Consider the following 17,805-nt stretch of genomic DNA (forward strand, 5'->3'; position numbering starts at 1 on the left):
TGATTAACTGAAAAATAAGAATTTTTACACTTTCTCAATCAAATGGAGTTGAAGATGGCAAAAGCATAAACCTTAATTCATACAACTAAGAATAAGCAGGCACCCTGAAGGCTCAGACAGTAAAGAATCTGCCTGCAATGCTGGAGACAAGGGTTTGATCCCTGGGTCAGGAAGATCCTCTGGAGAAAGGAATGGCTACCCACTCCAGTATTATTGCCTGGGAAATCCCATGGACAGAGGAGCCTTGCAGGCTATAGTCCATGGGCTTCAAAAGTTGGACATGACTGAGAGAATAAGCACAACCATTAGTTACCTAATTTTGAAAAATAATATGCAATTTTTAGCAAAGTTTCTCTTTATAAGTAGATGCTTCATTTAACTTTAACTTATTCTTTAAAAAAAACACAACTTTTTATTTCATATTGGAGTACAGCCAATTAGCAATGTTGTGATAGTTTCAGGCGGACAGTAAAGGACTCAGCCATAGATATACACGTATCCTTTCGCCCCTAAACTGCCCTCCCAGCCAGGCTGCCAAATAATATTGAGCAAAGTTCCCTGTGCTATACAGTTAAACCTGCTTACTCGTAAATAATACTGATCTTAGACCACCTGACCTGCCTCCTGAGAAATCTGTATGCAGGTCAAGAAGCAACAGTTAGAACTGGACATGGAACAACAGACTGGTTCCAAATAGGAAAAGGAGTACGTCAAGGCTGTATATTGTCACCCTGCTTATTTAACTTATATGCAGAGTACATCATGAGAAACACTGCGCTGGAAGAAGCACAAGCTGGAATCAAGATTGCTGGGAGAAATATCAATAACCTCAGATAAGCAGATGATACCACCATTATGGCAGAAAGTGAAGAGGAACTAAAAAGCCTCTTGATGAAAGTGAAAGAGGAGAGTGAAAAAGTTGGCTTAAAGTTCAACACTCAGAAAACTAAGATCATGGCATCTGGTCCCATCACTTCATGGAAAATGCATGGGGAAACAGTGGAAACAGTGACAGACTTCATTTTGGGGGGCTCCAAAATCACTACAAATGGTCACTGCAGCCATGAAATTAAAAGATGCTTGCTCCTTGGAAAAGTTATGACCAAACTAGATAGCGTATTAAAAAGCAGAGACATTACTTTGTGGACAAACGTCTGTCTAGTCAAGGCTACGGTTTTTCCAGTAGTCATGTATAGATGTGAGAGTTGGACTATAAAGAAAGCTGAGTGCCGAAGAGCTGATGCTTTTGAACTGTGGTGTTGGAGAAGACTCTTGAGAGTCCCTTGGACAGATTCAACCAGTCTATTCTAAAGGAAATCAGTCCTGAATATTCACTGGAAGGACTGATGCTGAAGCTGAAATGCCAATATTTTGGCCACCTGATGCGAAGAACTGACTCACTTGAAAAGACCCTGATGCTGGGAAAGATTGAAGGTGGGAGGATAAGGGGACGACAGAGGATGAGATGGTTGGATGCCATCACCGACTCAATGGACACGAGTTTGAGTAAACTCCAGAAGTTGGTGATGGACAGGAGGGCCTGGCACGCTGCAGTCAATGGGGCTGTATAGAGTTGGAAATGACCGAGTGACTGAACTGAACTGACTCTGGTTTGGACTTGGTGCTCTTAGAATTAGCACAACACTAATAACTGCTCCCAATCATATACATGGCAACTGCTGGTTTAGAAACTTTGTCAGGCAGCCCTAAAAACACTCACAAATTCCTTCCCATTTTATTATTTTAATTAATGTTAGATAATTAACGAATTCTTCTTGATTCAATTTACATCAACATTTACTGACAAACTTAATAATAAGCACTCCAGAGACAAAAAGATTAAGTAGACAATCTATTAGGTCTTAACATAACATTGGTGTCTAAGGAAACTCAAATGAGGGCAATTTGTTACCCAAGAAATATTATCACTTTGTTGCCTATTAGCCTTATTGATAATGGATTTTTAGCTGACATTTTTCCTCTTACCATGACAATTCAGAAAAAAAAAAAAAAATTGTTACACAACATCCTTAGATTAAGTTAAATGGAAGACACACTGTATATATTTTATTGTGGTAAAATATATACAACGTAATATTTAGCCCTTTAGACATTTTGAAATGCACAATTCTAGACATTAACATTCACACTGTTGTGCAGCCATGACCACCACCCATTTCCAGAACTTTTCATCTTAAACTGAAACCCTGTCCTCATTAAACACTAACAGTTCATTCCTTGCTCCTCCAAATTCCTAAATTACATTTTTAATAAAAAGAAAAAAAGTAATTTTGTCTCCATTTGACAAATCTTTTTCAGGCCAACCCTCGCCCCCCCCCCCCACCCAGTTGGTTGCCCCATCACCCAATTGCAAACCCTGGATGGATCTTTACAACACTCTACTTTTGAGCTTTTCACTTGGAGCAAACTGTGATTTAAAGATATGAAACCCTAACTATGTTGTCGATTACATATATTTTAAAATTCCAGAAGTTAAGCAAACAAAACCTAATTCTTCTAAAAGGAGCATGAATATGTGATCAGAATAGAAACTATGTCTTTGATGTAAATTAAAGTAGTTATGATTCAAAGAATCCTAACCATATGCTGTCCATAAATTGCAAGAAGCCACATGGTGCTCACGTTCCTGTTGGATCAGGAATTCAACACATGCCTCAAGAAGTCTTCCACAGAACATTCTCCATTACATCAATCTTTAAATGCTCTGAGTCTTTTAGAAATTTCAGTTTATCAAAGGGCACAGAAAAAAAATGGATATACTTTAATTAAAAAATGCTCAGGCAATATAAACTACTGTGCCTGATATTAAACAAAAATAAAGTGAGTTGTATGTGATTTATTTAAACCTTAGACTACACACTGTTTAAAGAAATAATGGGAAGACATTTCCCCTACATTGTTTTACCTTTTAATTATTTCATAAATTATACAGAGACAGTGTATTCTAAAATGTCACACGTGCCTTACATTCCATGGGAATATTTTCGAGTAATTTAGGAGGCTCTGTTTCTGTACTTGACCTGACACATGGGCAGCAAAATGTTGTAACTGGCACAGTTCATATTCTGACAGACTGCTTTTCAATAGACGCACATACCTGGATGCTCTCCTCTCGGCGATACTGCTTCCAGCTCCTCCCGCCGTCACTGAACATCAGGAGGTAGCTGGTCACCCAGTCGGAGTTCCCGTACCCTCCCTGGGTGGCCACGGCTGTGACCTCCATTCTCTCTCCAAGGTCAGTCTGCAGCCACTGGTATTGATTTGACACAAGAGGCGACCAGCCACCAGCTCCTTTTTGTGGGGAATAGAAAAAAGAAAAATGATAAAGATAGAGAAATCTTTGAAATTTTTATTAACCTGGAAGAACAGTATCATAAATGAAATTTATAAAAATCATAGTTTCAAATTCTTCCTTATATAATGCCTCATAATTACACACACTTATACAAACAAAAAGTAAAAACACAAGTTAAGTGTAAATGAATGAAGCTTTTATTAACTGGACTGTCTGTAGCCCTTGACTCTTTGGAGTTTGGGGGTCCCACTCACTGAAAGTGCTTAATATAACAGGTGGACAACAGGCCATCACATCAGTGCTTGGAACTAGTGTGTTCATTGGCTTTAATGCATGACTTGCCCTCTACTGGCCATAAGGAGAATACCCGGACCATGGCAGAATTAGAAAACCTTAAACTCTGGATTCCAACACAAGGAACTACAGTGTTGAGAACTGAGATAACAAAGATGGTTATGGCATAGCCCTGCATTCAAGGTGCTCACGGACTCATAATAGAGAGAAGAACTTGACAACAATTCAGAGAATAACTTGAAAGACAACATGGGAGTGGTGAAGATGAAATTAATTTCTGTGCGGGGAGCGAGAGTTCTGGACAGGCAGGAGGTAGGATGAGTGAGGATCCAGAGGAGGCTAATGATAAGGAGTTTCTTGTGTGCTGATGAAAATAGGTGCAGAGTAGAAATCACTGTGCTTTGCTTTTTCCAGTGCTGGTAAGAAACCGAAGAGTCACAGATTTCTGAGAATGTATTATTGGTATATTTTGTCCTTCCATTTATTGGAAACATGAGCTTTTAACTTGGATTTAGATATCATATTATAATACGCTTTGTTCATTTAAATTATTATGCGATATAAAATTGGGAAATAGATCTGAAATGCATTCTAGAACTGATACTTTGCTAATTATCCATGTCTAGAAAACACAGTGTCATGTAAACAATCCCTAACATGAAAAAAGTAGCTTTAAAATTTTTTTCCCATTATTCTTACACCTAATTTGAGACTCTCATAACAAAGCCTGATCCTGCAGGCAACATTTATTATCTTCGTATTAAGGGCAATTATTAACATCCACACCCCGTTTACTAAAACTGTTATGACAATGCCCATCAGGAGAGGTGTGAAATGGTTACAGGACAGCTCGAAGGGAAATGAAAGTGGGGTACTTACATCAGTGTGTGGGGCTGTGACCAGCAAGTCACCAGCAACTGGGCACATCTATCGCTTCACTACGTCCTCTGTTAACTGCACTGCATGTATAACTCTTAGTTAAGTCTAAAGCTTACAGATTCTTTCTGAGACTTCCTCATTTCCTGTAGTAAATCTTTGTTCCAATATTATAAATTTTCTTCTCACTGTGTCACAAGCACAATCTTTTCCTTTGATCCAGAATCTATAGTATGCCACATTTTTGGTTGTTCTGTAATACATTTTTTAACTTTCTATTTTGAAATAATTTCAGATTTGCAAAAGAGTTGCAAAGATGGGTAAGGAATTCCTGTCTACTTTTTACCTAATGTCTCCTAATGTTAATTTCTGACATCACCATGGCACTTTGATCAAAACTAAGCTATGAACACTGGTACAAGGTTAAAGAAATGACAAACTTTATTTCGATGTCTCCGATTTCTCTACCAACTCACTTTTTCTGTTCCAGGATCCTGTGTTGCATTTAGTCACTGTATCTCCTTAGTGTTCTACAACCTGTGAAAGTTTCTCAATCTTTCTTTGTCTTTAATTGCAGGACTGATCATCACCCCACACCTTCCTGATAATTCTACTCATTTGTACCAAGGTCCCAACTAATATCTGATGAATGAGAAGTCCCTCTGAGTTCTAGCTGAGGGTTAACTAATAGTCCCAAGTAACATTACTCGGCAATTGCCTATAATTTTGTAACCAAAGTAAGTCAGATATTAGGTGTTGGCATTTAGCTGTCATTTTAACTTAGAGGTTCTACTTACAAAATTTTATATGAATCCTTTTAAATCTCTGAGAAACTATTAAATGTCCTGTATTCTGACTTATATTAGTATAAAAGGATGTACTGATGATACGCTCTTTTAAAAAACTTCACAATCTTTCTGTGTCATTTGTAATCTCTGGTGAAGTCAGGAAGTATCACTAACATGTTATGAGTACCACATGTACAAAAGCACAACAGACTGAAAGGTATCAGCTTGTTGCCAGCATGCTGCCTTGGGACCAGCCTCTCACAGACACATCTTCATCTCTGTCAACTGGTCTTCAACATCTGCAGGTAACTGACCCTGAACAATTCATACCCCTTACCTGTGGTGAGGAGGTGCTACTGGTATGCAAATAAAGCTATTTGATTAAGTAGGTACTCTGCCAAAGTAATGAAACTGCAGAGTCCCCTGTGCCCTGGGGCAATTCATTTCCCTTAGATAACACAGCCATGGGGTAATCCCCAGACACCTGCTGGGGGATGATGTGAGCTACTGTGCTTTGCTCACTCACATAGTCCACCTCGGTGACTGCCTCTTTTACTAATGACTGGGAAAAGTGGGAAATACACAAATATAACCTGAACACTGTTAGGGGGCCCCGAGCAGCCTTACTGACCGGTAGAGCTGAACCAATGTTCTGCAGTAAACGAGATAAACGAGAGACAATGCAGGAGCCGAAACTTCTCACAAGCATGGGATGTGCTGAGGACCCTCCCAGGTGCTCCAAGTGTTACTTGACACACAGCCTGCAAGCAAGACTGGTGTTACAGTCTCTGCTTTGCAAAGAGGAAACAACCATTTTAGGTTCTCATGAGGGTGTTTAATTAAAGCTTAGGTCCCTTTTCATTCTCTACCCCTTCTAAGAACATACCTCTGTGATTTGTCAGTTGTTCAGTATTGTTTGTTTCTTGATAGCCAGACTGTATTTAATATTGCTATACTGGCAGACATGGACTTCTCGGGTGGTTCAGTGGTGAAGAATCCCCCTGCCAATGCCTGAGGTGCAGGTTCGATCCCTGGGTCGGGAAGACCCCCTGGAGAAGGAAACGGCAACCCACTCCAGTATTCTTGCCTGGGAAATCCCATGGACAAAGAAGCCTGGCAGGCTATAGTCCATGGGGTCCCAAAGAGTTGAACAAGACTCAAGGACTAAAACAGCAAACAATTTGCAGATATATTGGAAGGTTTGTCTCCACTTACTCCTGTGGGGCTGCTTCCCCCACCTTTGGTCAGCTCAGACACAGGCAGTGACTTGTGTCTTTGGAGGAAAGGAAAGGTTGAACAGGAAACTCTCAGCTGGGGCCTTAATTATCCTGGTCACTGACCACAAAGACAATGACTCCTGCTCCTGGTGACCATGGGGCATGAACTGTCATAAAGACTGTCAGTTTTGTGCTGAGAGGGAAATTACCCAGAGCTGAAAAGAAAAATAATTTCAAGCCTTCCTCAACTTTCAACAAGATTCAGAGCAGAGAGATACCCAAGGGACTAATGTCAAATGGGTTAATTTGAAGTGAAGAGACCCACCCATCTCCAGGGCATCTATATGTCAAGTAAGTAAATGGCTAAATTGAAACTGTCATCAAGGGAAGTTTCCCTTCAAGATCTCCATTACATTGTCTCAAATGGATCTAATCAAGCTCTGTGTGTTTTTTTTCCTCACTTAAATGCATCTTAATTCACAGAAGAGGCTTCCCTGGTGACTCAGATGGACCTGGGCTTGATCTCTGGGTCATGAAGATTCCCTGGAGAAGGGAATGGCTACCCACTTCAGTGTTCTTGCCTGGAGAATTCCATGGACACAGGAGCCTGGTGGGCTATAGTTTTTCCAGTAGTCACATATGGATGTGAGAACTGGACCATAAAAAAGGCTGAGTGCTGAAGAATTGATGCCTCTGAATTGTGGTGCTGGAGAAGTCTCTTGAGAGTCCCTTGGACTGCAAGGAGATCAAACCAGTCAATCCTAAAGGAAACCAACTCTGAATAGTCATTGGAAGGACTGATGCTGAAGCTGAAGCTCCGGTACTTTGGACACCTGACGTGAAAAGCCGACTCACTGGAGAAGACCCTGATGCTGGGAAAGACTGAAGGCAAAGGGATAAGGGGAAAGCAGAGTATGAGATGGTTGGATAGTATTACTGATTCAATGGACACGAATCTGAGCAAACTCCAGGAGATAGTGAAGGACAAGAAAGCCTGGTGTACTGCAGTCCATGGGATCATAAAGAGTCAGACACAATTTAACAACTGAACAACAACAGCAGATTCACAGGAGACATATTACTGATTCCAGCTGGGTCTGAGTGAGTAGGGAGAGGATGAGAGAAGCAGGAATGACAGATGTTCCAGGAAAGAGGGGCTGATGGGTTGGCAGGCCCTGGGGATGCTCTCTGACCTGCCTGCTCAGAGATCTCTGGGCTTTAAATACTGATGTTTTTGTCACAACCCCACCTACAGTGCTGAGGAAAATTTAAGCATTTGCTCCAGCTCTGATTTCTTAAGAAGCAGTTTCAACTAGCTACATATATCATTCCTGACTATCAAGATGTAGAGAAAACACAGAAACTTTGCCTCTGGGGCCTGTCTAGGTAACCTCTGATCCCCTTTCTGCTGTACTCCCAGCAATCTGCTAGCAGCCTGAGCAGGAGAGAACATACTGTTTTCCAAAAAGTGCATCCATAAGGGGAAAAAAGAAAATCACACAGCAGCCTAGTAAAACACGCTCCTGTACTAAATGCAAACATACCCTGTAATGGCTTTGTAAGAAGACAATTCAAAATACAATTAAAAAGTGTATACTGATTAATTTGTGATTTCAGTTAAATGCCAGTAATATTAAGGGGAAAAAAACACAGTGTGAGTGTTCACCTGTGACTCCCTGAAGTTCTGTCTGAAGCATCCCAAGGGACAACTTTCAATGCCTGTGGCATTTAACATTCACTGCTGCAGCTCTTTCTGCATAAAATAAAGAAAAATCCATTGCTACCGTTTGTTTTGTTTTGCTTCTCATATACAGTAATGTTAAGTAGGGAGTTAGGCATTAGCAACAAGGGATGGCCTAGCCTAAAGGGATGCAAGCTGATCTCTAAATCTCACCCCAGACATGCCCAGGAAAACTCACAGATATGCTACAAAAATAACCACAGAGACTTTTCCAACTGCTGCACAAGCACTCTAGGCACACAGTGGATGAAACTAACCCCAGGGGCTTCTCCAGGTCCAGCACACAGTGCCCTTGATGCACAGATGTGTCCTCAAGGGACCTTAGGCAGCCAGGGGCCCATTAAGGGCTCATAAATATTCTACACATATATCCATCTGATTATAACAGACTAAATTATGGGAAAGTCATGTGCAATAAAGCCTACTGTTATGTAACTTGCAACCGTCAGCCAGCCTTGAGCATACATCTATTTGCATTCCTTTTCCTGATTGGTGGCTGGTACAAGCCCTACCTCACACAGGGCAGAACCAAGAGGAGAAGATGGGAAGGATTAAAAAGGGAAAGTCAAGAGGGATCGTGGCCACTCCTTCAGGTCAGGTACTCCCTCTTCTCAGGAGTGTACTATTCATCACTCATAAAAGATCTGTCTGCTTGAGCTGTAAACCAGTCTGTTGTTTAAATTCTTGCCACAACAAGACAGGAGCCTGAGATATCCTGCCTGCCTGAGCTATAATTAGTCCATCCTTCCAAATCTCTGTAAACCAACCCGACACCCCTAACCAAGTGTCAGAAAACATACACTAGAGAGGCAATCAGAGTTGAGTTGATTTTTAGCTTTTCAGTTCTTATTTGTTTGAAGTTCTGTACTGACAAGACTATAAGATGATTTTGCTAATTTCTTATCTTAGAGATAAAATGAGAATTGCCCAGCAAGCCTATAAACCATCCAAACATGTAGTACTTCATTATGACTAAATAACATGTATGACAGAGCTTATTTGTCCATCTCCTGTGAAATCTTCATGTTTACCAAACGTGCAGCTCTGAGATCTGGTCTGATTCTATAAAAGCATCATTGTGCATCTTTCAGAGGGCTCCTGAGTTACTCAGAACAGATATGAGTTTGGATCATTCATGGGATCACTAAGAATAAGCATCATTTCCCTCTGATGTGTAGAGAACAGTGGGGAATCCAGGATGCCCAGAAGGCCAGGAGGCCAGGCACTCTATTCCAAGGCCCTCACCACTTCCCACAGATACACCATTACACTTCTTAATTCAGTGGCTCCTTTTTCAATTAAATACAGTATAGGATCATGTCAGGGAAATAACCATGATAACTAAATTAGCCATCCATACTTCACTGCTCACTCAGCCAGAAGCCTCTGGAAAAAGTTCCATTGATGGTATAAGTTACATTTTCTTTAGTGATGTTATTTAGCTGAATTCATTACACTTTGTAAGCACACTGTGAAAGCCTTGGATAAAAAGAGTATGTACCGACAACCTGTTATATAAAATAGAGTAGTAAAGTGAGACTCCAAAAAGGATGAGATCTAAGCATCACGAAATGCAAATACAACTGATAAAGGAGCATTTTTTTTTTTTCAGGGAGTTGGCATTCATCCCCAGTAAAGTATGGAACTATTATCTGTCAGGGTGAAGCCCCTCCGCTGGATTTCCTTGAAGGAAACACAGCAACAAGGGAGGATTCCACTGCAAAAATCACACTGTAGAGAGAACAGGGAACCCCTGAAATACCATCTTTCAGTCAGCAACTGGTTAAGAAGCTCCTCATTATGTTCAGAGCAAAGGCAGGAGCAGCTGACGAAAGGTTCCACTGAGATATTCCAGCAGCCTTAGTCACTGGCTATGGTCTTCCTGGACCAGTTTCGATGTCACCAGTTAAACTAGCAATTCAGGGTTCCTCTGTGCTTTAACATGGGACTCTTGTATCTTGAGCGATACCAGATGCCTCATGAATGGTTTCTAATTGAACCTCACCCCTGTGGCAGGATTGAAGACCACCTCAACTGGGATGTCTTTCCTCATGACTCCAAAAAAGAAAAAAAGGATATCCCCACAAGAAGCAATGGAATTACATTGTATAAGCAAAGCAGTATGAGGTGATGGGGCAAAACATATCTTCATAGGGATGCCAATATTTAAAGTGGAGTAAACAATGACCAATCATGGTGTATGTCAGGATGGTGATGGTTTACTCACTAAGCCATGTCTGACTCTTGCAACTCCATGAACTGCAGCCCACCAGGCTCCTCTGTCCATGGGATTTCACAGGCAAGAATACTGGAGTGGGTGGCCATTCCCTTCTCCAGGGGATCTTCCTGATCCAGGGATTGAACCTGGGTCTCCTGCATTGCAGGCAGATTCTTTACTGACTAAGCCACTAGCCCTCATTCATGTCAAGGATACATACTGTTAAGTAAATGACTTTCATGAACATTTCTGTATATTACACACAACATAAAAGTGAATTACTTTGGGGGAAAAATCAGCTGAATTTGCTAGACAACCATTTTAGAATTTGGACAGTGCTTAGAGGAGCTTCTACATACCTTTGGGGAAGTTGTCAAGTACGTCATAGGTATTATTTACTCTTGGAAAAATACTATGGCAAAATTGTTGCAACCTTGAGATACTTACTGCTCAGATTACAAACACAGACATAATTTGCAAAGATAATCCATTGTGTTTTTCACTCCTCTCTCCAGCAAATCCTGTTAGCCAGTGATCACTATCCCCTTAAGCCCTAGAGAAGCCACGGAGGACAAAGACCAACTGAGAAAACAAGAAACAGTACGTGTGGTGTCGCCCCCTTTGTCAGGAAGAAGAGATGGAAGCCCAGAGGATTGTGGGAAAGAGGGGAAATGGATGAAGGGTGAAAGGTCGTGGGAGAAGTGATTCAGACACCTTGTTCAGGAATGAAGTCCCAGGGGGACACAGAGTGAGAGGAATAAACAAGCAGAGGAGAGGCTTTCTGGGGGCCCGTGTGGAGTTTGGAGAGATCATCGTGTAGGGGCTGGGCGGTCATTACTAAGAGTCTCCAACAGTTTCCGGTTTTCTCCCTTCCAGGCCCAGGCAGGATTGCGCTTCCCCGCCCCCTGGTGGCTGAGAGGGGCTGCGTGACCACCGCTGGCCACAAGCTGAGTGGAAGCGATAGGTCACTTCTGGACAGGACGAAGTCATTCACAGGATTCCCCGCCCCCCACCCCCCACATAGTGACCCAGAATTCCCACAGGCCACCAAAGTGGGGGGCATAGAAGTTAAATGAGAGTCTGACTGGATCTGAACAGGTTAACTTGACAAAGACAAGTTAAACCTGTAATCAAGGGAACTCAGGCTGGAAACCAAATGAGACTCAAGGTCAGGCTTCAGGGAGGCAAGGAGTGACACCAGACAGATTCCTAAAGGGACAGTGGCTTATTCCCTGGGAACATGATCTTACCAAGAGGTATATCTGCCACAGATTTCAGGAATGGGTGCCCAGTAAGCCCCAGAGTTAAGAGCAGACAAACGTCCCTCAGCAGATAACAAGAAGCTGAGACCCCAACATGGGGCACCCCTCCTACTGTTCAGCTCCATGAGGGCAGGAGCCCGTCTGTAAACCCAAATACTGTCTTGGACAGAAGTAGGAGCAAGGAACTCTGAGCATCCCTGGAAGATGTTCTTCTGTTCAAAAGAGGCTATGAATCCAAAAGAGATAAGATTGCCTTATTTGGGGGGTAGTTCTATAATTAGGGCTACATGATAGGCACAAACAACAACACTGTCTCCCTGGAGGTTGTTGATGACACTGAAAACACGCTTGGTTTGTCCTGGTTTGTATCATCTAGTGCCTTAGGCTCTATGGGAAAACAGAAGACTCTAGATCTTGAAAAGGACCACTGAAGAATCAGAAAAGATGAGTTCTGCGCAATTCCATATGACAACTCTATAGCCTGGTCTACACAAACTCTGGGATTTGATGGTTTCTCCTCCCACATGCTACTAACATGCATTTTATTATTTTATTTATTTATTTGGCCTTGCTCCATGGCATGTGAGATCTTGGTTCCCTGACCAGGGACTGAACCTAAGTCCCCTGTATTGGAAGCACAAGTCAACCATTGGATCCCAAGGAAGTCCCTACAATCGTGCATTTTAGAGGAGCTGTGATTTAATAAAGTTACATGGTTGTCAGGATAGTGCCGCCCAGTCTTTAGTATGTGGGTGTACAGATGCTGTTACACTTGGCTTATTCATTGCACTCAACAACCACAGTGCATCTACAGGATCACTTGTTTAAAAAATAATAACAACAGAAAAAAAGTGGCTTCAAGAAAAAATGTGTATTGGCCTTAAATGGTTTAAAAATTTTTAGAAGCACAGACAAACAGAATGCAAAATCTGACATCCAGAGGCAAAAATTTCCCAGTATATTCATATATCTATAAAAATTTAATTCATAAGCTCTTTTATGGCAATTTGAATTGCTCAGACTAGTATTTGGGAATACTGACCAGGTCTACCAGGCTTCTAGCCTGTGAATAAATGATAGGAATATTTGAGAACTATGATTCTATGAAAAAATATGAGGGGAAAGTTAATTATTATAAGTTTGCATCAGAAATTTTTGATGTAATATTCTGATTTATATCAGGAATTGACATACTTTTAAACATTTTAAATTATTATTCATTCTTTCCCTTATTTTTTAACTGTTATAACAAAGAATGAATTTTATATCATATCTTATTTGGGATACTGCAGATCCAAATAATCAGACATTGCAGGTTATAAGAAAATGTTCACTGTCTAATGCCCAAGTCTAAGCATTTTCCCCTAATGTAATCATACATATTTATTTTCTGCTAAAACCTATAGCATTAACTTGTACTAGTAAGTGTACTTCCTAACTTGAAAAATAAGTATCTTAAAACTGAGAATAGTTCTAAAATTCTTAGTCATTCACTGTATTGGAACTTCAGACAAAAATCTTTCTTGGCTCCACCAAAATATATGTCTATTTTGAGGAAACGGGATCAATGTCAGTATGAGAAGGTGAAGAATTACAAAGAAAAAAGAAGACATCCAGTCATTTCAGCTTGTTTCCATCTACTTCCTGTTGGCAATACACAAATAGCAATCTGAAATGTCATTTTTGATCAAGCTAAATTTGAAGCAATCTCATTTGCGCTGTCACTGATGAGTGGCTTGCTGCAGTAGAGTGCATGAATTTCAGCATCTGGGCCATGAATAGAGTGGTTCCTCTTTCTGGGAATGACGGTTTATGCAAGCATTTTGGAAAAACAAAAAAGAACATGATACCATGCAGGGCCCTATGGGGCTCCTGGGCACAACTTTCTATGTCCCTCATTTCTTTGATTACAGGAAACAGCCTTCATTCAGCCTCTATGACCTCCCCTGAGTTCCAATGGGCAGATTCATGCAGTTGTTAATTAGGGAAGGGAGGGATGTGAGACCAGGAAGAAAGTCAAGAGCAGCTTTTGGACAAGGTCCTGTTTCCCCATCAACAGATATACACAACAATATCTTTGAACTATTTTGCAGATGTTGAAGCTGCCTCGAGGTGGGAGAAGTTAACGATTAATGACAGTATGCTGCCCACAAGCCTGGAGACCCCAGGCCAGTTGGACCTGAAGGTTGACTCCATTTACCTCACCACCAAACCATCAGAAGAATGTCCATGAGCTGATCACATCCTCTTTGAACAATTGCTATAAAAACTCTCATTATCTCTCCGAAGTGTGGACACATGATTTAAAAAGCATTAGTCCCACTGTGGCCCCCTTTGCCTGGCAAGGTAATAAAGCTATCCTTTACCACTTCACCCCAAACTCTGTCTCTTAGATTCAACTCAGCACCAGTGTACAGAGAAACTGAGCTATCAGCCTCAAACAAAATGTGTGTATGATGCTGTGCTTAGTCGTTCAGTTGTGTCCGACTCTTTGGGACCTCACGGACTATAGCCTGCCAGGCTCTTATGTCCATGGGGATTCTCCAGCCAAGAATGATAGGAGAAGCACACTGACTGAAACCGCCCACGCTGGCCAGGCACCATAGTAAACATTTGCATAAGTTGTTTTACAACAGGAGGTCCTGGTAAGCAACACAGAACTAACAAGCCACCACCAACAGGAAGAGTTCAGGAAAGGTCAAAAGGTGACACGATGTGTCTAACCACCTCTCAGAATCCTTCCTGCTGGCATCCATCTTGGCTGAGCAATGCGTGTGCCACCAGGAAGGACTCTGAGTCAGAATGATTGGCCAAAGACAACCCGGAAACTAATCCCATCACCATAAAACTCGAGGCTGCAAGCCACGTGACAGCAGTTCTCCCAGGTTCCCTCATCCTCCTCTCCACCCAGGTGCCCCCCCCCCCCAATAAAATCTCTTGCTTTATCAGCACATGTATCTCCTTGGAAAATTTAATTCTGAGTGTTAGACAAGAGCTGACTTTCGGGCCCTGGAAAGAGTCTCCCTTCCTGCAACAAGAATGCTGGAGTGGGTTGCTATGCTCTCTTCCAGAGAATCTTCCCAACTCAGGGATTAGACCCAGGTCTCCTGCATTGCAGGCAGATTCTTTACTATCTGAGCCACCAGGGAAGCCCAAGAATACCGGTGTGGGTAGCCTATCCCCTTCTCCAGAGGATCTTTCCAACCCCGGAATTGAATTGGGATCTCCTTCATTGCAGGTGGATTCTTTATCAGCTGAGCCACCGGGGAAGCCCAAATGTGTGTATACTTCCTTCTGAAAGTGAAAGTGAAATCGCTCAGTCATGTCCGACTCTTTGTGATCCCATGGACTGGAGCCCACCAGGCTCCAGTATTCCAGGCAAGAATACTGGAGTGGGCTGCCATTTCCTTTTCCAGGGAATCTTCCCAACCCAGGGATTGAGCCCAGATCTCCCGAATTTCAGGCAGGCGCTTTAACCTCTGAGCCACCAGGGAAGCCCATACTTCCTTCTAATCAACTTCAATGAGCTTCTGGTCAGAACCGCACATGGAGAAGGCAATGGCACCCCACTCCAGTACTCTTGCCTGGAAAATCCCATGAATGGAGGAGCCTGGTGGGCTGTAGTCCATGGGGTCGTGAAGAGTCGGACAGGACTGAGGGACTTCACTTTCACTTTTCGCTTTCATGCATTGGAGAAGGAAATGGCAGCCCACTCCAGTGTTCTTGCCTGGAGAATCCCAGGGACAGCGGAGCTTAGTGGGCTGCCGTCTAAGGGGTTGCACAGAATTGGACACGACTGAAGAATCTTAGCAGCAGCAGCAGCAGCAGTAGAACCACACATTTCACCATCACACCTGTGTTTACAGATCACATGACCAGAGAGAACACAGCGATGTTGGAAAGGAGCATCTGAAATGCTACAGAGCCAATCTGAGGAATAACAATAATTGTAAAAACAAAAGGCTATTTCTATATGCAAGATACAGAATGAAAGTCCAGCATGGTTTACCCTAAGATAGTCTTTGGTTTGGGTTTTGTTTTTTTAACTTTCGTCTGGAAAACCTTGGATAAACTGGATAAAGTTTCCTTAGGAGATTTTTTAGAAGAAAAAAATGAAGTCATATTACAGCATTCTTATTTAGAATATACAGATTTCAGCAATCTTATTTTTATGAGAAATATTGGGTAACATAATTCTAGGAAATATCAACTTAATATTAATGGAAACAAAAGCAGCCGATATGATTAGACTCTCTGCTTGAGTTCTGCCGGTCCCTGGAAACATGTGGATCTACCCTGACTTCTCTGCTCATCCCTCTCAATATCCTTCACAGACCTCTTTTTTCTATTTATTGTAAAGTCTTCTCTAACAAATAGTTTACTCCTTTTCATAAATTAATAGAAAACAAAATAAATGCATAAATAAAATGTGAAAGCAAAACTATATATAAAATGAAAAACATTAAATGTGCAATAAATTCTAATAAATCAGTATTGTTATGCGTTGAATCGGTGATGTACTTTAAAGTCATCAGATACTTTCAATTTTGAATTTTTTGAATTTGGTTTATGCCGGGGGTCAAATTTATAGATAGACAGATACACACTCACACAATCAAAAGTTATACATAGATTATTCTCTTATCACCTTTATGTATCAGGTAGATGAAGTGATAGGCTATTATGTATAAAGCTCTTGGTGGAAGCTGTAATATTGGAGGCATTTCTAATTCTAATGAACATTATAAGAAACTAGGAATGTAAGACAGGCCACCTTCTTTAAAACCTGCGGATATTATAACATAGACCAAGGGAATTTTAAGCATATATCAGGGAGTCCAACATGGTTTTCATTGCTAGATCATACACAAAATATTTTTTTAAAGCTAAAACTACTATATATGAAGAATCATCGTCATCACTATGCTCATTCTGCTCATCCACATTTTATACTATCCATATTTTACCTCACAGTAATCTAAAGTGAACTAATATGTTCTCCAGCATTTGCCAAGGCAAAGGAAATGCTAAAAAAAGACTCCAAGATGCTGACTTTTAATAGAAAACACACATAAATAATCCCTTAGTAGAAATATTGATAAATTGTGCTATCTAAAGCATGCTTTAGAAATGGGTCTGAAATCAGGTGGTAGCACCTAGAAATATTAGCAAAATCTACACTATATACAATCAGAGTAGCAACAACCATTAAAAAAAAAAACTTCATTAGCTGATTGCCACTCTCTATAATTAATTTAAATATGCAAAGAGAGTAGTTTAAATATAGAAGATAAGCTTTGTACTTAGCATTTTATAATGATGGCTTATCATACTCTGAGTTATTAATTTTTTAATTAAATTGAATAGAAATAAGTTTATCTTAAACTTCAGGATTTTCCCTTCTAATGTTTATAAACTTTCCAGTGCTACCATACTGACAGTACTAGAGTCCTGAATCAGAAACATATTTGACATATGCAAATTTGAAACACAACACACAAGCCCCTTGAGCTTCTTTAAACTAATTAAATATGGCTTATTTAGGTTTTACAATTTTAGGGTACCACTGGAAAGTTTATATGATAACCTGATATTAGAGTAACTATTAGACCAAAATGGGTAATTTTAATTTAATTGATCTCATTGAAATCTAGATTATGGATGATGCTTTGAGGAGTAAATATCTGCCCATAAAATGCCTTTTCCTGGGCAAAGATGATGAAGGTAGGCAATTAACAGACATGCCTTCCCACCATGAGCTCAATGAATTTCTTCACCTGTTTTCTTACTTTTCCCTGCCCATTTATTGATCACTTACTGGGTTTTTGGAATTTGATTCTTAAGGACACAGTAAATTCAAGCTAGAAAATCCTGAACGCTAATCTTAAATGCTAATCTTAGAAAATGTCAAAGAGGGAGAAACACAGTCAATCCCCTAGTAGTATCTCCAGAGTTTACAGCAGTGTTTCTACATGAGGCAGTTAATTTTAACTTATGCTTTCTGAATAAATCTTTCATTTAAAAAATCTATCTCTTAAAAAAATATCAAAACATTAGAGTTTTATGTGTATGTATTCACGTGTTTAATCCACT

General features: G+C 40.8%; 1 protein-coding gene across 1 annotated transcript in view; it reads right to left on the bottom strand.

Annotated features, from left to right (window-relative positions):
* LOC122430107 (contactin-associated protein-like 3) overlaps positions 1–17,805 on the bottom strand; it is a 191,998-nt gene that overhangs the window by 134,646 nt on the left and 39,547 nt on the right. Inside the window, exon 3 of the mRNA XM_043450906.1 lies at positions 3,119–3,312. Coding sequence (XP_043306841.1) covers positions 3,119–3,312 — 194 coding nt within the window. The remainder of the gene's footprint in view (positions 1–3,118; positions 3,313–17,805) is intronic.

This window comes from Cervus canadensis, chromosome 28 (genome assembly GCF_019320065.1).
Source record: "Cervus canadensis isolate Bull #8, Minnesota chromosome 28, ASM1932006v1, whole genome shotgun sequence".
Lineage (NCBI taxonomy): Eukaryota > Metazoa > Chordata > Mammalia > Artiodactyla > Cervidae > Cervus > Cervus canadensis.